Raw genomic sequence first — 27885 nt, forward strand, 5'->3', positions numbered from 1 at the left:
AGTATTTTCTTTCTATCCTATGTAAGGGATATAATAGAACTGGGGATATAGTAGAAATCACCATTTAAAAAACCAAACCACATTAGAAAGTTAGACCTTTTCTTTAAGATTCATAAAACCATTCAGAGAACATGTGCTTTTGCTAGAGGGAAAAGTCCATAAATGCTGTGAATAGTGTTTTACAAGCCATGTTTCCTTCAGGACACAAAGAAGGCAGCAAGAGGAGGAAGCAGAAGCAGAGAGAGGAACAGAAGAAGAAGAAGTCAACCAAAGGGAGTTACTAAAATGGACTTCTCTGCTATGCCAATACCTTTATAATAATGACAACTTATTGTTACATTTGAGCACACCTCTTTTGTGTATATTTTTTGATTGTTCACACTGCTAGCAAGGAAGTGACTGATGTTTAAAACTGTACTAAAATTGCACTTTTTATTCTTTTTAGTTATTCTTTTTAGTTTCACAGAGTGGCTTTCTTGTCAGTCAGGTTAGGGAATTTGAACGAGGCTTATCTTGGTTAGAAGTGTGATATGTTTAAAAATTGGAAAGCGTTACTGAATTTCTTACCTCTTCCTTCCCTGGGACTAAAATGACTCTAGTCTAGTGTATGTCTTGTTAGGATATAAAGGGTTGTGTAAATGCCGGTTTGTTTGGTTACTCTGTATCAACATCAGGCCTGGTGAAAGAAGAGTCCTATTCACTCATGTCATTGGGAATAGGATGGAGACATGAGCTCTTATAGGATAATTTATGCAAGCTTAATAAGTGACTTTTAGGGTGGTCATTTCCCCCGCAAGCTGGGCAGCAAAGGTTTGTCCCTATTAGAATGTTCCTTCATTTTAAATTGTACCATGAAGTTCTCCTGATTTTAAGAAAATTAGTGTAATGATGGTCTCGTGTAAGCACTCCTACCGACTTCCTTAAGCATAGTTGACTCCTGATGAATCATTTAGTGAAATCATTCCTTAGTTTAAAAGTTTATTTTCAGAACCTAGAGACAAATGACCTAAGTGCTACTTTAAAATCTTTGTTTCTGCTGAGTAGGTTTTAGATAACAAACATTTTCAGCATCTGTATAAGATTTTATCAAGTAGTTTCTGCAAGGAACTTATATCTTTATGTATGAAAGAATTTTGCATCAGTTTAATGCAGGACTAATTTGTTTTAGCTTGAAAAGATGTTTTAATTTTAAAAGAAATATGTATTTTCTGGCAAGATTACTTCCTTGCTTCCTGTACTTGTCTCATGTGCATGACACATTGCTTGTTTTAACCTTTTAGTTTGTACAGAGCCCTTCCATTGCCTTAAGCATTTACCTGCATGTTTCTTGTCAGTATGTTGCCTCCTTTTTTAACCTCCAGGTAGGAGTTAGCAGCTTATGGTTTTGTTTTGTTGTCTTCCCTTTGCCAATATGCTGATGTATCTATCATTAAACCTGGCAATATTGAAAGTCCACAGTTCCTGCAGAAACTCACTCATCCTAACATTTAAAAGATGTTGGAATGCACATACTGGTGTAAAGGAGAAACTAAACAGAAAAATCAAGTCTGCATTCTAGCATGATATAACAAATTCTGGTGTCTCTGGTATCTGTACAGTTCAGCTTCAAATGCTTATGTTACCCAATGTAAACCTGTGCAAACATATAACCGTACATGAACTCTCTTAGGTTATTTAAATTATGGTTAATATGAAATAAGACTGAGTACTGGTTTTCTGTCACTTAAGTACCACTTTTTTGTTTTGTGCAGTGTTACTAATATTTAAAAATAAAGAAAATTCTCCTTTATACTTTGTCTTCTTGCACTGTACTTGTATGTAGACTACAGCTGGCATCAGTTGTTCATGTTTATTTTCAATCGGAGTTCATGCTGTAAGTAAAAGGCAGAGAGTCCGCATTCACAAAATGCCCACAAGCATACAAAGATTTTCTTTTTGCTAAATCCAAGAGGAAGTTGGTAAGTCCCAGTGTCAAATGGCTGATACTGGAAAAGGAGGGTTCTTTCTGGCTGGAAACATTGCTATAAGGAATGTATACCTCAAACAGAGCTTGCACATTTGCCATACAAGAAATATCCATCCTAGATAATACACACCACTTTGAATAGCTGCTCATTTAGTATGCTTGCTGCACTCTGGGAGAAGTCTTTCACAGTACATATGGTAATTGTAAACTTAGTGCTCCTTAAATGTTGGGAAAATGGGCCATGTTTTGGAAAAACAGGAGAGGGTGGCGGAAGTGAGAGGTGACACCAGCGCAGGGCTGGTCTCCCCAGGCTGTCCGTGTGTTGTGAGCAGCCTTGCGTCACAGGACAGAGTGGCTCCAGATCAGGAATGTGCCTTGAAGAGTTAGAACAGACTGGGATTAGGTACATAAATATCTCCTTGACTCTGATCCCTGTGTTAGGCCTGAAGGAGGAGGATAGAGCATTAATTAGGTAGGAGACTTGAAGGTAGGCTCTAAATTAGTGAGGAATCCTGCCTCGCCAAGGGCATCCTTATCCCACCAGAAAGGTGCTGGCATGCTTGCAGTTGGGCTTTTGCAGGGAGAAACACCTGGGAAACAGAGAGTCTCCAGAGAAGGGAACCACGGGCATAATGTTTCGTATAACTACCTAGAATCTGCCCGAGCTTGCCCAGAAATTAAGAAATGAGAGCCCATGGCCATTGAGCCTAATTTCTTCCTCCTCAGCCTGATTATTCATGGATTTTGACTGAAGGGTAACTGCTTTAACTGAGTACTGTGAAGCAGATGGCATGGTAGAAATAATTCTGTCGCAGAAAAAGCATACAATTGAGAAATTAATTTGTTTTACAAGCAAATAAACTTGATATTCATATGATATTCGTAAAATCCAAGAAAAGAGAATAAGGAACTGTAATAATGGGTTTCAGTTCATTCCCCATGTCCACACATCTAAATGTTAACACACAGAGGAAATGTGGTTCATTTATAATAACAACAAGCCTTCCAGATTTAAGTTTGTGAAGTTATTTGTCTGAAGTCACACTGTAAATTTTATGCATCTGATAATTGTCTATCAGGGAGAGGAAAAAAGGTTCTGGAATACCAAACAGAAATGCAGTATAAAATTAATTTTATCATATTCATATATACTTGTGTGTGTTTGAAGAGGTGGGTTTCTGAAGAGCATAACTTAAGGTAGGGCTTATGAGCAGCACTAAACTTCTGTCATGAAGCTGAAAGAAACTAGTGTCAGAAGAATACGTGATGTTACAAAATCACAGCATATCAAAAACTTCAGGAGAAACATATTTTTTTTTTACATGGTTATGTGTGGGCTGTCCCACATACATGGTATTTTTGGATCTGATTGATAGTCTATTTTTATTTTCTTTTTCCCCCTGGTCAGCCTGGGTGTAGCACTGTGCTCACATGGCTATGCTGCTTGCAGGACAGCCTGGACATGGTGCCATGTCTGCCACGTATGTATGAGCAGGCACGTATGTGAGGTCTTGTATCTCAGTGCATCCATCTGCCAAAGGTGAAGGCTGCAGGATGATATGGCTGCTTAAAGTATGTGTTTGGGCAGGAAAAATGCAGGTGGGTGTGAGACACCACAACTGATAACAGATGATGCTGGCCTAAGAGTGGCTGTGAATAAACGCATTGTGAAAGCTGGGGAAAGATTCCTGACCCTCCTACAACACTTCTGTGGAATAGCTGAGGACAGAAACAGAGCTAATTTAAATACAGACCTGATGCGACTTATAAAATGTATTGCAAAATGATTCTTTTCAGAGCAGATACCTGGGCTCAGAGACCCAAACTACATCCCATGAGAAAATTAAACTATTGGGATAGAGGACAGCCGAGTAACAGCTCAATTAAAGTGATACACTGAAAACAAAATTATTTTATCTCAAGATAGGGAGACACTATCACAAACAAAAAAAATACCAACAGATAAGGGTTCCTGCTCTTCACTTGGAAGCTGTCACTATGAAAATCGTTTTAATTCAGTGGGGTTTCCACACTTTTTAGGGATGTTCACAATCTGGTCTTTGAACTAAGGCTTGGCAGGACTTTGATCTTAAATAAATGATCTCAGAGTGTGTAGGTGTCAAAATGATAAAAATGTATTGTTCAAGTTTTTGCCCAGTCTCTGCTCCATGCTGCTACCCACCTTTGTGGGCAGCTTGCAGACCTGTAGATCCTACTTCTGGAGGACACAAAGCTTTGTTTTTCTCTGTCAGCTTGGCTGCCTTTACAGAAACTTGCTTTTCCCCCACATTTCAGAACCATCTCATGAACCTTTGTACATATTTGTTGAAATAATACACTGATAAGATGCTTCTTTTGAAAAGAGGAGAGTCAGATATCTGGAAAACACGCCATTACCATTAGGGAAGTTCTAAACTGCCAACCACATCTGAAATGTGTGACTCGTACCCACTTGTTCTTCAGGAATGTTCCTAGACATGTACTACCAAACTAATCTCACCTATCAAGTGGTGGGATTAGCTTGTTACTATATTGAATGTCATTGTTTTATTCTGCCCATACAGAAATGTATTTATTTCCATTTTTTCCTCTTTGTTTTTTATGCCAGTTGCACAGAACTGTTTATTCTGGGATGCACAGGTTAGTCCTTGCATTTCAGATCTCATTTATCTTCCTTCTGCGCAGTCCTAATCCTTTATGTCCAAACTTAGCTCACATTTTAGTGCTTTCTCACATTACCTTGACTGGGGAGCACCTTATTCCCCTGCAACTCACATATTGATGGGGGTAGTGGTGGTGGTACAGTTTCCTGTGATTAGGTATATTTAATTCTCCTCTTCCCGATAAGCAAGTTGAAATATGGTTTAAAAGACTTTTAATCACTATTTGCAAAACTTTGCTCACTGCTACCCGTAGCACTGAAAACTCCAGGAAGGCAATTTTTCTTTCCACGGATAAGAATTAAAACAGGGCACTTAAAGCTACAAACAGATCTCCATTTTAATAAATGTTCATATTTGAAACCAGGTTCGATTCAGCTGCTCTGTGTCAGCACAGCATGACTTCTCACAAGTTCTTCTAGCTAAAAAGGATTAGGCGAGGTGCTGGGAACTGTCAGCTTTGTTAAGTACCTCGTTGGTGCCCTCTTAGCCACCAGCTGTTAACTACTGATAGTGAGAGAAGTGGCCACTTCCAAAGTGGCTGAGCTGACCTGAGATGACATTTCCAAGTGTGGGGTAGGTTACCTTGCTCTCGTCACAACAAGCAGAGACTGCTCATGTCATTTGGCACATCATGAACTACAGTGTCAAGTATCTGACACCTTCCTTCTGCCTCTTCCAGGAGGCCTCACGTCATCACTGCAAAACCAGGCCAAAAAAGCAAGAAGTGTGAGAGGAAGATCAAAATATATGCTCTTGTAGCGAGTCTGAATGCTTTGATTTCAGAAAAATGCCTCCATGTCTGACTTTAAAGATGAAAGCTAACAGTGCAAAATGGCAGAGCACGCCAAAGCCAATACAGGAATACACCCCTTAAATATATTAGGTTAAAACTTACGAAATATATGTTTCTGCCTGATTTTTGGAGCCCCAACAAGTGACATCTTTGTTTAATATGTTAAGCTGAGCAGTGCTGGTTGCATATTGGTATGTAAGATCAAGCGATAGTTTGGAGCTTCTTTCACAGACTGCACACTCAGAGCTGAGGAAGGGAAAGAGCTCTCAAGAGATGTTCAGATGCACTAAGCAAGCGCTTCCCACGGCACCTGGAAGGGACACTCACCTAAGGTGCATGACTTGATCCTGGCAGCAGATGCAAGCCATAACCTGTCATACTGGTAGTGTTGTGACAGCATTGGTTTTACTGCTTTGGGATTCAAGGCGAGGAGGTAACCAGCACTAGAGCCTTCCCAGTGCTGTGAGTCACACTTTATACCCGTAAAAATGATTTGTCAGCTACCTGGCCCACTGTCTTGTCTTTGATAGTGACTAATAGTGGATGCCTAAGGGAGAGCATAGGAACAGGCTAAGCATGTAATTATACCTCACCAAAGTGTTTTCCCAGCTGCAGCATTCTGTCTGTCTGAGGCTCTGGATCCCTGGATCCAGAAATGGTCTTTCTGTTGCCCAGTATGTTGTTGAGTTTTTTCCACTTAATTGTCTCTTAACCGAGAAAACTGCTCAATAACCAATGTCCTATGGCAAGGGATCCCTCATCTGACTCTTCTGGGTAATCGGATAGCTCCTGCGTTTTAAACCTCTCTCCTACAGCTTCCTTTGGTTTCACCCCCTTCTCCATCCTGATGTTGATAGAGACCCTGAACACCACATCCTCATTCATTTTTTCCATGCTACTCGCAGTTTGGCACATTTTGCTCATGCCAGCCTTTGGTTAACTCTTTTATGGTTCAAGAGGTCCAGCATATTGAACCATTTCTTGCAGAAAAGCCTTTTCCTACCTTTGATTGCCCTCACAGGTCAGGAAAGCTCATTAAACAGTGGCCGTTGCTCAGCTCTATAAATTGTGATGACCGTCTAGATGATTATGATGAGCGCTTCATAACTTTGCTAATACCCCTCTGCTAATACCCCCCTATAAGCCTGACAGAGAAAACGGCCTTGCAAAGCCTGGGATGCAGGAATAGCAGACCAGTGTTTGAGACCTGGCTCTGATGTCCTCAGTCTCACCAGACTCTCACAGGCTCTGGAATGAGAATGCATGAGCTCATGGCAGCGATGGTATCTCCAGAGCGTGGTCCCACACACCTTCATCCTCATTCCCACCCCCTCAGCCGAAAGCGCATCACAGGGCATTCCTTGGCAGCTAACAAGACATGCACCTTCTGACTCAGGCACAGCTCCTGCCACCACTTGCTGTTCCTCAGGCTGCAAGCATTAACAGCCTGTAACTGCTTGGTTGGCAGGCCAGCAGCACTGAACTAAGTGCTTCATTGTCACAAGCGCCTGGTGTGGCCACTGCCAGTTCGCCTGCTCCCATGGAAAACCAGCACTGGCTGTATGGTGCCTGTCAACCAGGGAGACAGGTCCAGTAACCTCTGGAAGACACATCTGGTCTCAGTGTGACACATCCCTGCAGACAGTGCCTGGAGATGTGGGCAGTGTGACTCCCTGATTTCTGCAGCACTGGCCATGACAGCTTTTCCACTTCCAACCTCTTGTCCAATATGCAGATGATGTCTACCATCCGTAGCAATCTGGGCTGCGATTTTCCCTATTCCCCTCAGCATCTCCTGTGCAGGAACAGTTGCATGCAAGTGTTCACTTACTGGGTTTTAGGGCCACTGATGTCATCTGGGAAATACTAAATGTCTGAGAAGTTAGTTATGAGGAAACATCAGTTTACCTATTTTTCCAGTGATAGGGAGGACCCAGAGAGACGAGAGGGTGCAGGACATCAAACACTGGTTCTTAAAGTGCAAAGCCAAAACTGGCCCATTGATCCACTCCCTCCCCCTCCAAAAAAGTTGTGCCAGGATCTGTCAAAGCTCAGAGTTCATCTGGTTCTGCAGCTCCACTTTAAATACAATTTTGCCCAACAGGCTTTCAATCTCAGTGACAGGTAACCTCTGCTCACTGTGCCCCTGCTCCAGCAGATAGCCCTGCTGTGGTTTGCAGGAAAGGTTTTTTTGGGTGCACCTGAACCCACAGCCTCTTCTTTCTCAGCAGGATTCAGGTTTGATGGTGTTGTTTTTTAATCAACAAAATGACTTCCCTTGGAACCACAGATTTTTCTATCATGAATATGTAGGAAAATATTATTCAGCTCATGTAATGCAAGTCTCCAGTTGCATTAGGAGATGGGATGTGATAGAACACGATGGTAATGAGTCACCTCATATCATGTTTTATTGTGATGTGTCAGCTGAGAAAACTAGAGACCTATAGGTGTTTCTACCAGCCCAATTATGAAACAATTGCTGCTTCATGCAGAGATTACTAAGTTTTTCCTAGGCTAGTTAGCAGATAGGTTTGGGTCTGTGGTTTAGCAATGTTTTGTTTAAGTTGTGAACAATGAACTGCCTTCAGAATCTATTTTGCACACAGAAAAGTCATCAGTCTCTTGTTAGCAAGGGTTAACCTTGCTCAAAACCTCCAGTCATCAGGATGACATTGTCTGTCTTGGCAGAGAGGAAAGTTTGTGAGATTGCCTTTATTTTAGGGCTATTTTCTGCTGCTATTGACTAGAAGAGGGTGATGATGCCATCGCGTGTTGCTGCTGTAGAACTGAGAATACGAAGGCATGATCTGGAAAGTCAGGAGGTTAGAGACTGCCCCTATGCTTCTCAATTTAATCCAGAGAGTGACAGATGCCTAGACACAGGCAGGAAAGCTTAAAGGGTTTTCAGAGTAGGCTTTTCATTTCTGTTACTGCTGGCTGCATTGCTGTGGTCAGTAACCAGTACACAGGACCCTTCAGGACGTTGCAGCAGCCCTGGGTATGAAATTGTGTCTGTGGGATGTGGGTGATGGAATTGGTGGAGACCAATGAGGCTCAGTCCCTCCGCACCACTGGGCTGGTGAGACCTTCAGCCAGCTGCTTTCCTCCTGCTGGGCAGTCTGGAGGTATCTGGTGTACATGATGATGGTACGTATGGTGATGGTACATGAGTGGTATTGAGAGTTTTTCTTTTTTAAGTTTAGGTAAATTTTGAGAATAAGGATTCATATGTTCAGTTTTTCTTGTGCTATTTGTTTGACTATGAGTGGACTGGGGGGTGGGCCTGTGGTTTCTAGCCCTTCACACAGGTGACAATCTGGGTCAGGTACACATGTCTCCTCTCACACAACTTGGTGGCTTCTCCTGACTGCGACTCTTTGCCAGTGCCTGTCCGTTGAGCCCTATGTCTCTCTACAGCAGAAAAAGTCAATTCAGTGAAATGCCCTGGGGTTTTTGCTGTGCCAATAAACAGAGACCAGGGTAGGACCTTTCCCTTCATTTTTATGCTATGGTTTGAACTCCCCTTCTTTAAGTGTCGGTCTCGCACCATTAACCCCTTGCAGCCATGGTTTGAGGAGAAGGTTTCTGCACAGGGTTGTAAATGCTTCAGAGGAGGCACTGGGGAGGGAAGCTGAATAATGGAAATGTTAACAGACCTTTCATTACACACCCAATACATCATTACTTAATTTCTTTGCTTTTGTCTCCTGTTTTTATAGGTATGTTTTTCTCCTAATCAATAACATTCATCCTACTCAGTGAACAGGCTTGATATTGTTTTTATGGTGTGAAAATTACTGTTGCTTTGACTGGCTCCTATTACCAGGTGACGCTGCTTGGCAGAAAACAATGAATCTTCCTATTATTTGGAAAATAAATGTGATTTATGGGAGCAGCAATCGATAGTGGTCTGCGTCTTGCTGTCAGAGTGCCTGCTTTCTTGAAATAAGGCTTTTACCTTTGGAGTGTGAAAGCTGTTTGTCTAGTCCTGTGGAGCAATTTATAATACCTACTTTTTTAATCTCAGCTTTTATTAAGATTTTTTTTTTTTTTGGAGATGATGATGTTAAAGAAAACATCTGTTTTCTTTTTATGAGTTTGATGTCTATGTGGGAAGCAGTTCGTACGTGTGAAGTAAAGCACACTGGCAGGGAAGTTGTGGATGCTGGAGATGATGGGGGGAGAAGGAGGAAGGGGAAAGCCAACATTCGAGCGCCTGCTACCATTTCACTCACTGGAGAGATGATGGTCAGAACTGAGGATTTATTATTAAAATCCCATGGACCAATTTAACTGCAGGGAAGCAGAACCGCATCACCTAGTAGCTGTGCAAGACGTTAACTAGAGACGTCTGCGGAGTCCTATGAGACTGTGTTCATTTTTGCTCTTTTGTAGCCACTTCTCTGCTGCCTACCAGTTGGCCTTGGCTATTGTGGGCCAACTCTGCTCCCACACAGCACAGGTGTGGGCCCTATTCTTCTAATGCCCATGCCGAAAACATCTTGTGCTTCTGGAAGAACAAGTAAATAAAGAGCTTACCTATTTGGGGACACTTTTTGTGCTTCTCTTAGGTCAAAGGAAGTAAAGGAGTTCCTCATCGCTTTGGATTTCATTTTTTTTTTTTTAACTAAAAATAGACATGGACTCCAAGTCCCCTCAACTCTCCAGAAACTACAATTCTGGTGTATTTACACAGGCAAAGGATTTTGTTTCACTGAGTGCATATATCAGCACCGCTGCAAGCAAGTACAGTTGAAGCTAAACCCTGAGCTCTTCCTTTGTAATTGCATCTCCCATGCCAAGGAAGAGTAGGCACAGCCCCCAGGGTAGCAGAGCACTGGGTCACCTCAGCTGGGCATGGGGGCCCCCCACCTTCAAGTATGGGTGCTCTGGGAGAGCTGTGATGCCCCAAACCACCAGATGTTGGAGAGCCACCCAAACGATTCCAGTCTGGGGTGGAAATTTTCACCTTCTAGGAATCAAATTTAACCTCAGCAAATGATCCTGTCCCACAATGCGCTGCATAAGGGACCAGTTCTTTCACCAGCAGTCTTGTGTCCAAAAAGGTACATCTGTATGTTTGAACTGGAAAGGCTGAACAGTGAATACACTATTAATCCTGCACAAAGGGCCAAAGACACACGGCCCAAATTATTTCTTTGTATAGAACTGAGCTGCTCAGAACAAATAGTTAACCAAGAGATTTTTGTTAAGTTCCTTAGGAAGCAGGTACATCAGATGGGAAGAGGTTGATCATTAATTTTGAAAAGCCAATTTTATCTCAGGTAAGTTTTATTTTGGAGATGGTTTACTAGCTCTTCCTGCTAGCCTTACTTGCTCTGCTTTGGGGCAGATTTCTGGTCAAGAGGAAGTGAAAACCTGAAAGTTGTTTCTTTCTCCAAAGAGGTAAATATGCATGCACACATACACATATGTGTATGTACCTTAAGCACCCTTCTGAATATTTTCAATTACTTTTCTTAGGCCAAGAGGATGGATATTGTACTAGCAGCTAGGAAGCTGAAGCAAACTGGAATTGCTGTTATCAGTCTTACAACAGTGGAATCATCAGTTTTCTGAGTATCTTTCTACAGAGCTTTTAATTTTCAGGCCTCTGAGTTTATGTTCAGGTAGTGCCAAATGCTGGGGTGAGCTAAGCCTGATTTGGGTCTCCTCAGTGGAACTTTTTTGTTTTATGGTCAAGAGGAGAATATGATGAAAATCTGATCTGCTACATTACATGGGGCCATATAATTTCACTTAATGATGCTTGCATTGAAGTTATGCTCTCATGGCAAACCCAAGTGTATCTCATAGAGAAACACCCAGGCACAACTGGAATTAATTATCTCTTTAAGGCATCGTCCCTTACAGAAGGTGCTTCAGTTTGCTCAGTTCCTTAAACAGCAGCTTCTTCCATGCAGCTACCTGTCTGGCTCCAGTGTCTTTACACAGGTAGGACCATCTCTGGCCAGGATTAAACATAGGATTTATGCTGAGTTAGCTACAAGGAATGGGTTTCAGTGGGTAAAACAGCATAAATACAACTGCCAGGGTAGCTATAATTATACTTTGATAAATATAATTACAGTGTTGTTAAAGGGACTTTGGTGTCATTTATTTCTTTGACTTGCAAGACTTGGATAGAGAGCTGTCAAAAGGACGCTACAGTTTTGTTTCCTTATCTAAAATTAGAGCCCCAGGGCACAGATGTATTCTTGTACTTTGAAGATTAATTTAAACTAAATACCATACTTTTTATATCAGGCTCTTTCCTTCTGTCTGGGATTTTTGTCACGTGGATGTCCTTATTGCAGGTGCAGCTTTTCCTGCTGTCCCACTTTGGAGAGGACATATTTCTGTGTGTTTATGTGGCTATTGGTGCAGGATTCAGCACTGTGTGTTTTAGCACTGTATTTCTAGTGATCAGTACCTTTACTGGGATAATGACACATGAACTTGAAGAGGCGTTATACATTGGTTATACCTACACAGGTAGTCTGAGGTAAAATTCTGAACTTATTTAAGGCTTCACATACGTAACACAAATAAGCTATTGCTCTGTGTATCATTAGACTGAATCTCACTCTTAAAGGATATTTGATTTTGATCAGGAACCAGACTAGCCAAGGAATGGAAGTGCCATGTTGCTGCCTCAGAATCTGGTCATAATTTGATGACATTATCAGGATGTGTCCTCTATAAAAGATCCTGAAAAGACCTGAAAAGATCCTCCTATTTAAATTACACCTTGTGGAGTGTACGATGTTTTTCTGAGTGGAATTAACCATTCCTCAATTTAGCCCTGGCAGTGGTTGTGCTATTTGCACTAATATATACTGATATTCAGTGAATTAAATCATGATGAATCCTTCCAAATGCAGTGGTGAAGAATTCCCATCAACCCACATTACTTTAAGGCAGCTTTGGCCAACTAATTTGTGTTGCTTCAAACATGGAGCACTTTACTGTGATGAGCTAACTCCAATACTTACAGAGTAAACCCCCAAATCCTGCTATCATTTATGAGCTTAGAAGCAGCTTTGCTCCACAAAGCTTAATGTACTCCTGTCAAGTTCCTGACTTCATAAATAAAGCAGTGCTCTGCTTTCCCCCTAGGAAGAGGTTGTTGTGTTCTTTGCTCCTGACTCTCGTAAAATTGAAACTGCTACTAAAACAGCTTTTTGGCATCAGCCAAGAGCTTTCTACTTTGTAAGCTACCTCATCCTCATTTTTGATACAGCTAAATTTCCTAGCACATTAGCCTAATTTATCAGCTTTGTAAAAAATCTGTTACGATTTCTTCTTTAGAGTCCTTCTGGTTTTCTGCAATTCCAGAGCATTCGGGGGTGCAAAGCATATTAATCTAAAAGCACAATTTTTGCTGGAGGAATCGGCCCTTAGAGATATGAAGTTCAAAGTCAGAAATTTGCTGGAGTGAGGGTGTGCTGGAGGCAGCAAGTGGTTTGATGTATGATGCATGGCCACATTACAAACGTAACTGTGCTTGAGAAGGTGGCTTCAATGGTTACGAGAGTAGCCTGGGACTTAAGAGGATCTGCATGCAGTTCTTGACTCTTCTCCTGCTTTCTTGAGTCAGTCTTAAATGGTTACAAGTCAGCCTCTATCCCTGTTACCCGTATATAAAATGAGGTAATTTAATCCTTTTCTCTTGTACTCCCTTCAATCCATTTAGCCCATTAATTCTTCAGACTAAAATCACGCCGTTTCACAAGGCAATCATGCAGAGAAATAATGTGGAGCAATACAGATTGTAAGTCTTGTAGCTTATAAAAATGAAATTCAACCCCACAGAGTACACCCCTTACTACCAATACCGAGCCCACAGATTTCTCTCTCTCCCTGAAATCTGGACACACCAGAGATGGAGATGGGTGAGGTCTGCCAAGTGCCCTGCTCCACCCTTCTGCAGGTGGCTCTTGTTGCATTCCCTCTCGTTCTACCTACTTGCATTTGTAGCGCAAGTATTTGTACAATCACAGCCATATCTGAGGGCTTTCCCAGAGATAAGGGTGTTAATTTCACTTCTGTCTACAGCTATCTGCAAAATTGTAAATGTAATTCAAATAAAACGTAAAATAAAAAGCAATTAGTTTATCCCATGTTTGTCAAGAGAAAACAAAACTGAACAGCTTAAATGGTATTTGCAGGAATAACACATTCCTGCCCTTTGGCATAATTCTCTATCCAGCCTGTAACTCTTTATTCAGCTGTTCCTGTGCTATGACATCCATCACTCCGGGATGTGACACAGAGCATGGCTATAGAAAGATACCTTCTTGATCTAGAGGAAAATTTCAGCACACCCATCACAGGCAAAGTTATTAAACTCCTTCAGTTATTTAACTTCTGCATTTGAAACCTGCCATTTTGCAGGTACTCGTGTTTTTGCGGAGTGGGCTAGTGCAGAAGAAATGGAACTGCTTGTTTTCTGTCTTTCCTTCAGCTCTGCCCCTGGCATGCTGGATGTGAGTCCCACTGGAGTGGAACAGACCCAGTAACTGTCCTCTGTGAGGAGTTTAAATATGTTTTCCCGCTTCTTAGAGAAACCTAATGTAACCCTAACTATCCAAGCCAACTAGTGTGGTAAAAAGATGCTGTAAGATGTCAAGAATCCAGAGCAAAAGGAGGAACATTTAAAAAGGCACCCAGAACAGCTACCTTTAATGGAATTAGATAGCTTAGCTAAATAAATAAGAAGCTATTGCATGTGGAAAAAAATCTCAGTGATTTCCCCTGAGGTAAAATCAGTAGAGCAAAAGAAAAAATAAAAAAGTTAAAAAAAAAAAAATAGTAAAAAATCCCTAACCATAAACCCAAAGGGACTTGTCAGCTTTACTGCAGAAATTGGAGAGACCACTCAAGCAAGAAGAGGATTAGGCTATCTCCTATCAAAGCACGCATGGACTGGATTTTTACAGCAACTTAAACAGAAAGTAGTGGGGTTTTGAGGTGGTGGTTTTTTTGTTTTTTTCCAGCTGTGGCAGAGATTGGAAGAAAAAAATATATACAATACAGCCCCTAAGTTAATGCCTTTCCAGTAGGACCACTGCGTACATCCTCCTAGGTCCATCCACTTTAACAATTATAAAACTGCTTTGCACTGTGACGCCAAAGACAGTGTGAAACATTTATACCTTTGGTTAAATCTAGGAAGAACTATGTCCCATGGTGCTGAACATGAAAGTGACCTGGCCTGGCTGTGAGCAGAAAAGCACGTAGTCAGTGACGAAGGGTCCTGAATGCTGCCTGACGCAGGAGAGCTGGAAGCAGCTACGCCACCGCAAAACCTGCCTCCTAATCCCCTCTGACCTGGGCTGCTGATCCCAGACACATCAGCGCTCAACTATTTTGAATCTGCTCAGGCTTCCAAAAATGCCAGGCATGCCCTGAGCATACTCATATTAGCACAGCCTCTGCCGTGAGAACGCGGTACAAGCTTGTTTGCTCCCTGCTAGGAGCACCATTGCTTGCCTGCCTCGCTGCCTCCTTGTCACTGCAAGACTGTGCGATGGTATTTACAAGTAGCAGAAATTGGGCAAACTATTACTGGAGTGTGAATAAATTATTCCTTACTAAAACTTAAAATTTTTTTCCTCTAGGCTCAGTCCAGCTCCAGCCCTCTCCATTCCTGCAGCTTCTCCCACTGGCTTGGTGGCTGCTTCCAGGGAGCACAGAGAAGCTCACCTTCATTTGGTGCATCCCTTGCTTTTCTTACTATGTGGCTCCTGCAGTATTTTATTAAACTACACTGGGGCAGCATAACTGGGCATCTTCACTTGATCATCTTCAGACTGCTGGTGTACTCTGTGTTCAGTGACTGGTCCTTCACTGTCACACTGTGACACCTGCTACCACCACCTGCTTTGTGTCTTAAAACAGTTTTCCCCTAAAGAGAGAACAGATAGAGTTTTAATTTGGAGTCTACTTCTGGGCTTTCAGTTTACTCTTCTGAAAGTTACTATTCTAGGACTGGCACAATTCTCTCTCTTTTTCAGCTTCAGATTCTGGTGCTGTTGAGGTAATATATTTCTGTCTGCCAGCTTTTAGTTTCAAAGCCTTTACCACTGTATAACTCTCTCTATTCTTGTTCTATTTTTGTTTTTTTTCCAGTTTCCTTGTCACTCTACTGCCAGCTGGTGAAAAACTTTTATCTCCTTCCTACAGGCAGTGCACAAAGAGATAAAAAAGCAATTCCAATGCCAAAGCTCAAAGTCTACCTGCCCATCCTTCAGCCACCACCCTATCTTGGCTAAATCTGACAGTGTCTTAAGCCTGGAGCCTCCTCAGGTTCTCCTTGGAGATTTCCTTACACATCACTACATGTTCTGCATTCAGAGACATACAACCACCAAGTCCATGCAGCAACCCGTGTTCCTGCTGGTAGTCACCAGTGGGGTGCTCTGTGCCCATTTTCACTTTCAGCCTACCCTGAAAAGGCCCATGTGCCTAAAGATGGTCTCAATTTACGCTCAGCAGATGAAACCTTCTGCTAGAATGAAGTAGTTGTAGGTTCACGTCCCTCAGCTACCTGAAGGCTTCACAACATTACCGTCTGCCCACAAAGCTCTTCTCTTAAGTGGAAAATAACTGGGTATCTTTAACAGCTGTTCAAGGACTTCATATAGTGTGAGAAAACGTCAGCACAAGTCACCAGTGCCAGACCTGGTGAGCAAGACTCCTACAGCCCATGAGTGCTGTGAGCACCATGTAATGGGCCCCATAGGTATGCAGCAGTAACCTTGTTTCCAAGATGTCGTATTTTGTAAAAAATGGTAGACTTGACCTTAACATCTACCATCAGTAGAGTCCTCTCCATAGGAGAGCTTCATATGGAAGTGGGTGTTCTTAGCCCTTTCCCCTACAACACTTCGAGATGTCAGTTATCTTGATGCCATTCCCGAAGGTGTGTGACTTGAAACAGTCATCTTTTTAGGTATTAGAGTGCCGAAGTTCCGCTTTTAAATCTAATTCTAACTCACTCTATTTAAAATACATAATTTATTCTGAAGCCAAGATATCAATCCAGGTGAATTTACATCACCCTTTTCTAACCTCAAGACTTCTAATACAATTGCCTTAGTATGTGAATATTATGTTATCAAATAGAATTCAAGGATGCTGTTTACCTACATATAGCTGTTTCAAGGCTAGCTGTAGTAAAGAATTGCTCAGTATATAGTTAAAATGGATTCCATATCTTTACAAGTTTATACATTTAGCTTCAGTCATTTTTTTATGACTGGCACTAATGATAAGCTTTCAAAATAAATATATGTGTATTGTTCTATATTGTTAGTAAAGTGACCATAATTCCTACTCTGCCTCATTTTCCTGTTTTAATAATTCTTCTAACCGGGATTTTGTAGACCAGTACTGCCTTCCTTGAATTATTTTAGAAGAATAATTCTGATGCCAGGGAAATATTTTACTGGTGTCTCCCTCACCCCCTGAAAAATCCATTCATATTTTAAAAACTTAAAATCCAGAAATTTGCCAGTTCCCAACTGTCATTTGCTCCTTATAGCCTAGTTTTGGAGCATTGCCAGAAGCTCTCATCAGTGTGCTCGTGATGTATACATGACTCTTTCAGCATAACGTATGGCTGTGGACAAGAAATAGGCACATGAAAATAACGGCTGCTGATTTCGCTATCAGTATGCTCTTTGACCTTGACCTCTGGCTGGAAACCACTATATTATTAATTCAAGTCTCATGTTGTCTCTTCTCTTTACTTGTAATACATGTTCTGTGTAGGCTTTATTACTAAGTACGTGTTACAGATTTCACAAACAGAGAATAAAATCACAGTGTTAGCATGACACCCCCAAATACCAATCTGTCTGCTAGGTTTCTCATAGCAGCTCTTTGCATGGTCTCAGCACCTTCTTACTGACCCAGCACAGGAGCAGCACTAATATTAGAAAGCGCTAAACTCTGTTAGTGTAGAATAATTTTATTTAAAACCACTAGTCGAGATCCCAATTGAATTTATTTGCCAAAACATGAGCCCTTGGTGTAGCACAGATGCCATTTTTGTGTGTGCATGTGAAAGCATAGATTCTTGCTTAGAAAGATTTATCTGATATTAATGACAGAGCTGCATTTAGATGGTATGAATCAGTACGTGCCATGCTTGAACATTCATTAAACCTGATGAATTAAATAACCCTCCTGGGCCAGAGAGAGATGTTGCTGTTATAGTTTATGATATATCATATATCACGTCTGTTTGCTATTGTTCTACCCATGTTATTTTATGTGTAAAAGGGATAACATCAGCAGAAGTAAGTCCTGCTTATTTTGGAAGAAACAGATGCTCCGCAAGCAAGACAGTGCAAAATGCCTGGAAATTGGGAAATCTGCTGGAAGTCTCTCAGATAGGCTTAGGAAGTGCTGGAAGACTTTTCTATATGGAGAAAAAGTCTGAAGAATATTATTATGGAGTAGTTGTTATACTGGGGGTTGTTGTTTTTTGTTTTTTTTTCCAGTAAACCAACTTGTATTCTGATTTTAATTCCTTTTGTTTTGAGTGCTCTCCCTTTGGAATTGTTGCCATGCAAGCTACTTTTCTGCTCCTTGGGTCTCTTAGGTTGGAGTCTGGTACCCGATGATACTGATACGTGTCTCTCCTGTTCCCAGAGAGCACTGGGCTGGGGCCCAGATCTGCATTTCAGTGGCTCTCTAAACCTTTTAAGGCTTGGGCAAAGGTAAATCCTCCTGAAATTGCAGGCCAGACATTGTTCGCTCTGAGTTATCTATATAAGCTCATTTTTTTTTTATTATTATTAACTGGTAGCACAGTTCCTCCAGTTCTCAGGTTTACACTTTTGGTGGGTCATGTATGTGTTGGCTGGCTGAGAGCAGCTCCAATCAGCCTGAGCCAATTCCTGATGGAGTTGGTGGGTTCTGAGCCAGGCCAGCTGCCCTTGGCTGTGAACTGTAAAATAAATATTTCTCTTAAACACAGAGCATCTTGACTATTCCAAGAATGTCTCAAAAGCCAATCTAGGCTATGTCAGCTCTTCTTCATATGCAATAGGGAAAAACCCTTTCAGAACTGAGGCATGGGAAGTATGTAATGCTGAGATGTGTCATTGTCTAAACTTTGGGCAGGGTGGGATGTTAGGGAAGGTTTCCAGGGAACCAGAAAAACTTTCACAAACTTATTGGCTGACATCCATGGCAAATGTCATTCCAGATATGGCAGAGAATTAAGCAGCTCTATAGCAAAGTAAAACCACATCCAAAAATAAAGATCACAACACTTATATTTTAATGTTAAACGCTAAATGTTCAAGTGCTGTAAAAGTCAGTGAGACTGGGGAAGAGGCTTACTGTCCCTGATACTATTTAAATGAAAAATGTTCTGTGATTCTTGTTAAAAACAAGTATTTAGACGCATTTAAGTGTGCGTATTGTTTCTTGCTTTAGGAGGAACTAATCTTAAGACATACGATGTGCTTTATAACTAAACTGTGGCTAAGATTTCTCCCACCTGTCCAGTAATGGGTCATGCTGTGATGAGAACATCATGTCTATTTTAAATCTAATACACAGCTAAACAAAATAAAAAGCTACCTTTCAAAGAAGTCCACCTAGGACTATGAAAATCCTCACTCAGGCTACATAAAATTATAAAAGTAAACAAATACTCACTACCTTTGACGGCCAAAGCTCTGCTGGCCTAGAATCAACATGAAATTGGTACTGCTCCATGCAAGACATTATCCTTTACTGATTCTCCTCCTACATGTCCATTTGCTCCTTTCTTGGCTCTCTTCTCTCTGCGGTATCACTGGACTGCCTTGATCCCCAGGTCCAGTACTTTTTCAATGCTGACAACTCTCTGAATTACTGGATTCCTTGGGGCGCTAGCACCCATAGGCAGCTGCCTCCATGGACCCTGCTGTCTAAGTACCTACTGCAGACAGTGGAGCTCTAGTTAATGCAATCTGTTGACCCCCAGAAAAATGTGAGCTCATTGTAAAGTACTGGCCTACCTTTGGCCATCTGACTTGCCCTCTGGGCTCCAGTGGTCAGACTGACATTGACTGTAATGGCACCCTACACACCAGCCACCCTGGCAGACACCTCGACTTCCATGTCTTAAGCAGGAGCTGAATCACGTTTCCTTTCTGGACTAAGATCCTGGTATATCTTTGTGAATACCCAGTTGATTTTGGTTGTTTTTTGTCTTTTCTCCCAGTGTTTCCCCCTTTCTACATCGTTTCCTAACCATAGCAGGTGATAACACTGTTCTGTCTGTCACTCAGGCTCCCAACCTGGCCAGCATATTAGTTGGGCTTTAGATGAGCTGCGATTACTGAAATATCAGTGGTTCTTGATTTCTGACTTCTCTAATAGCCAATCCTTCCCAGCAATGCACACAGGTAAATCCCTCCTCCAGACACCCAGTGTTTCACACCTAGATCCTTGCAGGTTCCTTTCCATTGCCCTTAAGAAATTCAATCCTACCCTGCTCCTACCCATGGGCTATCAAAGGTCATTGTCCAGCCTGGGTCGCCTCTTATCTTTCTTTTTCCACACTGACAGCTTTTTCTCATTTACATGAAACATAAGCTTCTTGACTTGGCTCTCAAGGTAAGCTTGGCCAGTTCCTTACCTTCTGCATCAGCTTTCATTGCCTGTCAAGGCAGTTACTCCCTGCTGGGTGCCATCATTCCCTCATTAACTTTTCCAACAAGAACCTGTATGTGTTCTTCCATCAGGCCCTCGGGCTTGGGAGAGACATCTTGCAAACAGCCGCAAAGCTACATCATGAGCTGTCTTCAAAGCTCTTATTTAAATTCTCCTTTGCCATAAGGCTTAAGTAAAAAACCCACCTTTGACATTACACAGACTACAAGAGTACATTATAATATATTTGTTAATGATTTCCCATATTTCCTGTATAGTTTTTCTTACACTTTGAATATAAACTCTTTGGGGTAAGAATCGCATTCAGGAGTTTGCCATTAAGGTAGAAATAAATATATCATAAGGATAAATAAAGGAGGGTAATAACTCTTTTTCATTCGAGAGAAGGACATGCCTAAATTTCCTGACGGTCAGATGTTGTGAACTCCATTAGGAGCCATGAGTGTTCACATCAGTTTGCCTACTTCATTGCCATTATTTCTAGGGTGATAAAGCATGTTGTTAGCTTTGGCAGACGTGAGAGCACCTCATTTCAGTCAGCAGTATAAAACACTGGCTGCTTCTTCCATGCTGCATTTTTTTGAGAAGCCACTGGAGGGACACCTCCACTACAAAACTAAAACCAGCCGCAACCTGCTCCAGCGCTTCTAGCCCTGTCTGCCCCAGCATTCTCTCCGGTGGAAGACACCAAACGTGGGCATTATTTTGCTGGTTACGAATTATTTCTGGTTTAAAATCAAATGCCTAACACGCCCTAAAGTTATTAGCTCTATAGACATGAGAGGAAAAGAAAGAAAGGCTAAAAATGCTGTCACTTTGGGCCGATGTTAAAGCTTAAAACTTCATGGGGAGATATCAGAAGGCCTGCTCCTGCAAAGCCCAACTGGCTGAGCATCCTGTGCTGAATTGAGGCTGGTTCACGCAAGCAAAGGCCTCAAGACCGGGCTAGGAACAGCTGTAGCACAAATCTGCAGCCACCAGACACATTTCGGCAACCAAGTCATCTCTGATGGCCAAGCTGTTCCTCTTACTGCTGCAGAGTGATGGCCATGGCAAAGCTGAAATCATCTCATACTGCAGTCCCTGGGAGCTGCAGAATTTCCCTTTTCTATAGCAAGTCTACTGTTATTGCAAGCTGACTCTTGCCAAACCACATTTTTTTCTAAGCTAAATAAACTAATATTTATGGCTATCCACCACTTTTCTGTAAATGATACTAGTCACCAAGAAAGTGCCAATCTGGGGAAGACATGCCAAATGTGTCTAAAACATATCTCTGCAAATACAATTCTATTTTTGTCTGAAACAGAAGGCAGGAAACATTTATGTTCCTGAGTGTCTAAATTTATCTTGAAAAGAATATTTATTAAAGTCACCATAGAAACAGAAATTTAGATGTATTAGACTTATTCCAGTTGTTGCAATTATGATTTCCTCCACAGCATGATCTGTTATATAGCAAATAATGAACAGCTCAATATGTTATAATTTTCTTTTAGAGATTTTTGCCCTTTGATGGAAAAAATACCCAACTTTTGTAAAACTGCCCTTTCACATCCCTGTTTTAATCTACTGAACAAAAAGAGAAAAGAATGTGGAATATTTACCTGGAAGTAAAGGTAAATGCAAGGAAAAAGTTTGAACTTGCAGTGTACAATTTTAGGGCAGTATCCAGGAGTGTTTGTCAGATTTCAAAATGCTTTTTTTATTTGCTGATTAGTAGGCAAGCTCCATGGCTAACTGTACATGGTTAATGAAGAGTCTGCTCTGCCTGGTGGTCCAGTGGTCTCTCTAAATCCTGTCAACAGTTGTCATAGCTACTGCTTATAAAGCCATTTTAAAAATGAACCCATCACTGATTTGCAGGAAACCATTTTTGTAGTGTGATTTCTTTAACCACAGCATCCCCTGGTCGATGCTCGGTCCTTGCTTGGGACGGTTCCCTCTGGTTTACAAAGGGGAATACACATGCTACATTCCTGCTGGATTGCCTTGCGTTGACCACTGCTGTGTGGATGTGGTCAACATGGGAACTATTTTGGTTAGCAAGCGTTTTATAAATAAGCATCCTACAAATGCCAAACTTTGAAATAACTGTTTTCATGTGCTAAAAAAATAACTTTTACTATGAAAAATACTTTGTAAAGTATTAAGCAGTCTATGCTCCTCCCCTTACTTGGTGCAGCCTTTCATGCTAGCTATTTAATGCAGTAGCTGCTCCAGATTAACAATAAGAGTTTCATCATTTACAATATAGTTGATATAAATCCTATCATGATATAAGTCCTATTGTGGAAGCTTCATCTTTTCTTATGGGATATATTTTCTAAAAGTAACAATGTAATCCTGTTTGCACAGGTTATATTTATCACAGCTAGCTTAGGCAGAGACAGAATTAATTAGAAAGTGTCTCAAATGTCAAATCATTAAATGGAATTGTAAAAAAGTAAATTGTAGTCTTCAGTGAGAAGATCTCTCACAAAATGATCCTTGAAACAAATTGCAATCGCTATAAAATGTTCATTTTTTTCTTTTCAATTGCTTATAGGGACAATGTATATGGTTCCACATAAACACTAAAGCTTTCTGATTTGATGTGAAGGTCAGCATAGAGGTTGTGATGAAGAATTTCTTTTAGTCTCTGAGGAATGACTAAACACTGAACAAATATTTAATTTGCATTTTACATTACTCTTGAATAGACTTTTCTTCTTCAAAAAGTCCCCCTAGAGTTTATTTCACTTCTTTTCTTGTCAAACAATGAAAAAAAACCCAAGATATACATAACAAACAGTTAACATTTAATAAATTCTTCCCTTTCTATTATATTAATACCAAAAGGTACTGTAATAGTGAAAAAACGGAAAATCCAGCATATTTCTCTTTCCGTCCTAAAGCAACAACTTTCCTAGCCTGAAATCAGCATTCAGACTCAGTCATAGAAATGCATTTTAATCACAGAGACTCTTGCAATATAGTTTTAAAATCATAAATGTGGCGTCTGTTATTTTAATGCACTATTTGATTCTGGGGACTGGCAGGAGATTTCTGTATCAGGATGCTAACTCTTACCTGCATTAGAAGAGGTAACAAATTAAGACAGAAAGCAGTGTGACAGGGATAGGATATTATTTTCCTCCCTTCCCCCCCTTTCGTCCCCAAATGAATCTGTTTAGACTGAACCAGTTTTAGCTGTGGTGCCAAGGCAACACGTTATGAAAAAGGATGCTTTGAAGGGGCTCCCATCCATTTGCTGGGGTATTTTGTAAGCCCTTTTGGGCATATACGGACCCTTGTTGGTTAGTGACTTTGCAGTACTGAAACGATGCAGAACATGCCAGCGTACATGTGCAAATATGGGAGGATAAACAAGCCCTTCTTGCAGCAAGAGCTAGTGTTAGTGAGCTGCAGCGAGGAGGAAAGCTGCATTAAAAACACGTACACTCTTTGCGCCCACTGCTCCTAGCGTACAAAGAATGTATCAGATCCAGAGGCAAAGGACATGAGTAGATAGCAGCAGAGGCAGTTCGTATTCAGTGTTGAGGTTGTATTATAGGAATATTAAACATAGCTTCTAAAGAGCACTGGTCCAAAACACACCAGAATTTATTTAAGGGGTTTGTTTCTTTTTAAGATCCCCTCAAAATCTGCAGTTTTATTGTGGGCACTCAGCTGCCTGGCCTCACTCTGTTAAGGTCTGTGGTTCTTCCCACATCAATAACTGGTAAGAAGGGCTTGGGGTTGGCCACCCTTTCAGGGACCCTGCCCTGGGATTTCACCTCAGCTGTAGAGTTGTGGAGATAGTCTCTGCCCCCTCTCCTCTGCAGAACAGGTTGGAGAACCTGTTCCTGAAATTAGTGAGTGCTTGGAAAGCAAAACTACGTATGCGGAAGGCCTCCAATATTTTTTCCCTATAAAACATTTTTGACAGCGCCATTAATGGTCCCTCCCACGGTCCCAATAGACTTTGGAAGAAGGGAGTTTTCAGCAGGAAAGTGAACATAGATTCCTGTGCTGCTGTCTCTGTCTCCTTTGCACAATGCTGTAGAGGGGTATCAAGGCTCTATCCATCTGCTTTTCCAGTCCTAAATTCATTGTGAGAGGAAATTGTGGCTTAGAGCGCAAATGTGCCTCTGCACTTAATGAGTCACTTCTTGGGACTGTACTGGAGAAGGGAAGAGACAAAAGCACCCAGTGTATTGTAGCTGGCTCTAAACTGATGCTCAGGTGCCAGCACTTGTAGATAGGCAACTGGATAGCTTCGAGATTCAGGTTTCAGTGCTGCCCTTGTGACTCATCTTTGTTAGTCTGTGTCAGCACATATTGGTAGCCGCAGGCATGTGTATGGTAGCTTCACCTACAGTATGAGATGAAACTCGCTATGTTCATAACTTCGTTTAACAGAGAAAGTGCTTCCACCTAGAACTTGGCAATTCTCCACTACGTCATCAGACTTACAGCGCTTAGTGAGACTGGCAGTATATGCCAGTAAAAACGTCTGTATGCTTAAAGGAATCCAAAAGGGACTGACCATCAGCCTCTAATCTTCTACCAATCTTGCTGAATTACTTTCATTCAATGTTCCTTTGTGTTCTTACCTGATACCACACTTATCCCTTCATGCACGTTCCTCCTATTGAAAGTGCAAGCCTTAGTCATCTGTTAAGAGGGTACAGTGAATGTTACATGAGTGTATTCTTGGATTTTTTTTTCTTTGTGAGCTGTTAAAATTGCTTCTTAAGGACATGAATGCCTTTTCTGCCTGTCTCCACTCCTCCATCTTAATCTTTGATGCTGAGGACATTTGAGAAGTACAGGTCATGTTGCTTTGGAGCATGGGATGTAGGAAGCTTACTGCATAAATCATAGACATTCTGTTCTATTCACAAAGAAGAAATAATTAGAGATTTTTTTTCTCTTAAACAAATATTTTGCTTAACAGGCTAACTCTGGGCCTTTTTTTTAAAAAAAGGTGGTTTGGGGTTTTTGGTTTTGTTTTTGTTTTTGTTTTTTTTTTTTGACAGCGTTAATACTGTCTGCTTTTTGTTTCATATTATACAAAGATTAGCCTGAAAGAGATATCAATTATATTTGTAAGAACATTTTTCCTCACTGTTTTTAGTCCTGTGTGTTGCACTGATTCAGGGGAATTGATCTTTGTTGCCATACAAAAATGGGAACACAAACATGAGCTCAGTGATTGTATAAGATGTGCTTGAGGGCCATAACTTCAGCCTAGAGGAACACTTTGTGCCTTAGTCAGACCATGCGGGCAAGTCTATCAAATGTACAACGTGTCATATACAGATTTCTGTCTAGTGGACCTTTCTGTCCCAGACTCCACATTTATCATTGTCTCCCTGACAGGAGCTCTGCCCTGTTATCCTGACTTGTATGTCATTTATCAGTGTTAAGTACAACAAAAGAGTATCTCTTTAAACCCCCTTTACCCTTTCACATGCTTCTACCCTTGAATAATGATATCTGTCTCTGCAGCCACAAATATTCCATTTTATCCTTTCCTTTGTATTATGTTAGATGCTCAATAAGTGATTAAAATGGCATTCGTGCACTTTAAAATGAAAATTATTATGTTATTGTTGCAGTCATGTGTAAGAGAAGAGATAAAAGCATTTAGGTGCTTTTGCCCCCTTTTTAGGCATGTCAAGTCAAAAGAATTTTGTATTAAAAAAAAAAATAAATCCACAAAGTCAAAACATGGCAATGCCAACTCAGCCCAATCACACAGCCCCAAGCCCAAATCTGAATTTTCCGCCGTGGGTATAAACAACTGTCTCCAAAGCAAAAAGCGTGAATTCTGACATAAACACAGAAAAGAAAATAGCATTAACGGTCTCTGAACATACTTTCACATATGACTACTGCATTTATTTTACTCAAGATCAAAAGGGAAGGTGGGGGAAATGGGCCACAGGAACTTTAAAAAGGTTACACAAAAAGTGAAAACAATTGCTGGAAAAGATATTTCCAAGCAGCATTTTATGGCCATGTTTCCTGCCATGTTTTATAACAACAGACGATCTTTATAGAAAGTTGGTAACATGCTGGAAATCATAAGCTTCACAGAATTTATGTCTAGCTATTTCCTTGCAAGACATTTTATAGAGATGTGGTAGCAACTCTGTATAAGAGGTAAGGTCCAGGCTCAGGTTATTAATTACAGCTTGGAGTTTCAATTTATAGTCAATAAAAACCCCAAACCAATTGCCAGTTTGAAACTTTGCTTCTTATTCTCTCACGTATACATACACATAACTCATCGGTTCTCACATCTCTCCTTTTATACCTCCTACTATTTTCCAGACCTATTTCCCCATTCTCTTTCTGAAAGACAAGAAGCACCTCGTCCTTCAAGTTTTGCCCAGACTCTGCGTACTCCTGCCCTCCTGAGCACTGCACTGGTTGTACCTGTTCCCTGGCACTCCTCATCACTGTGCTGTATTCTTTCAAGCATCACTTAGACGATGTTGAGACCTGCAGACGTGGGCACAGCAGTCAAGGAGTATCTGCAGGGGAAGAAAGTGCTGCATGGCATGGCTACTGCAAAGGGATTGCATGGGAAAGGATGAAAGGATCTCTCTCGCTATTCCAGATCTGGGTCCTGATAGAGTCATCAAGACTGTTTACCTTTGTGTAACATCTCCAAAGCCTCTCTGACAAAGATGCGTAAGTGGCTGTACCACTTGATGCTGAAGGGATGCTCCAGAAGGGATTATTGGATGAAAACCAGGTCACCAGCTCCTGAAGCTGGTACAGCAGGAATACAAGTAGAAATGGAAATGGGTCATTTGGAAGGCAGGGTGTTTCCAGACCTTGATTCCCAGGTTTGGCATGTGAAAAGCTTTTGGGGAGTCCAGGTGCTGGAGGTTGGTTGCCATCGCTGAGTTGATTTGCCTTTTGTATTTGTTTCCTTGTGACTATTTGCTTGCAGTGTGGTAATTAACAGCCTGGCTATATATCTTGCTAATTGCCTCCTTTCTTGTTTTGCTATTGAGCTTACTTGATCCCATGTGTACACTGGTCTTAAATACACTTAGCTGAAAATTGGTAGATTTTTACTGAGTAGAGGAATAAGGTCCTGGACCAGGTTTTCAGTAGAGGGAACAAAACCCCTAATAGGTTTACAAAAGGGGCCATATAATGGTATTTGCAGCACTTGTATGCTGGCATGCCAGACTCTGGGGAGTTTGAGACTTCCCTGAAGGCAGGACACTGTCTGCTTCTTGTTTCACAAGTTTGCTATCACAAACTAGAGATCTAGGAATGAGTCTCTCAGAGAAGCTGCCACCTGGCAGAATCCATTTTTCAACTGGCAAGCAAGTCCCAACCTCTGATTTCTCCAGGAGCATCTCAGCGAGGCAGTCTGAACACTTTTCTCTGGCTGCTCTGCAAAGATACCATCGAAAGATCCATCCCTGTGTGACCATCACAGGGTACACAATGCTTCAGATGAACTCCTAGTTGAACAGAGCCTCATTCAAAGACACTATGGCAGCAGGTTTCCCAAAATGGGATGCACTGACCCAACAACCACTTCCCAGTAGAAGAAGGACCTACTCCTTTCCCTTTCGCCCATCTCTGCTCCCTGCTACACACTCTTGTCATTTACCATGTGGCAGGTCTGGATGTCTCTGGATCCCTCTGTGAATGGATGCAGCTCATTAATTCAGGAAAAAAAAAACAAATTTTTTTTTCCCTCGGTTACCAAATATTATAGGAGACTGGACTGACAGGCAGCAGAAGACCATGAGAAGGGT

General features: G+C 41.4%; 1 protein-coding gene across 6 annotated transcripts in view; it reads left to right on the forward strand.

The window, feature by feature from the left end:
- Nucleotides 1-26604, forward strand: part of DNAJB6 (DnaJ heat shock protein family (Hsp40) member B6) — an 85172-nt gene extending 58568 nt beyond the window's left edge. For 2 of the 6 annotated variants that reach the window (XM_030500448.1, XM_030500428.1), the window contains exon 10: nucleotides 202-1789. In XM_030500448.1, the coding sequence (XP_030356308.1) occupies nucleotides 202-284 (83 nt within the window). In that variant the 3' untranslated portion in view covers nucleotides 285-1789. Of the gene's footprint in view, nucleotides 1-201; nucleotides 1790-15613; nucleotides 19054-20591; nucleotides 20612-26431 lie in introns of those variants that run through there. The other 4 variants (XM_030500404.1, XM_030500412.1, XM_030500456.1 and 1 more) reach the window with 3 other exon arrangements.
- Nucleotides 26605-27885: the final 1281 nt, after the last annotated feature.

Source organism: Strigops habroptila, chromosome 1 (assembly GCF_004027225.2).
Source record: "Strigops habroptila isolate Jane chromosome 1, bStrHab1.2.pri, whole genome shotgun sequence".
Classification (NCBI taxonomy): domain Eukaryota; kingdom Metazoa; phylum Chordata; class Aves; order Psittaciformes; family Psittacidae; genus Strigops; species Strigops habroptila.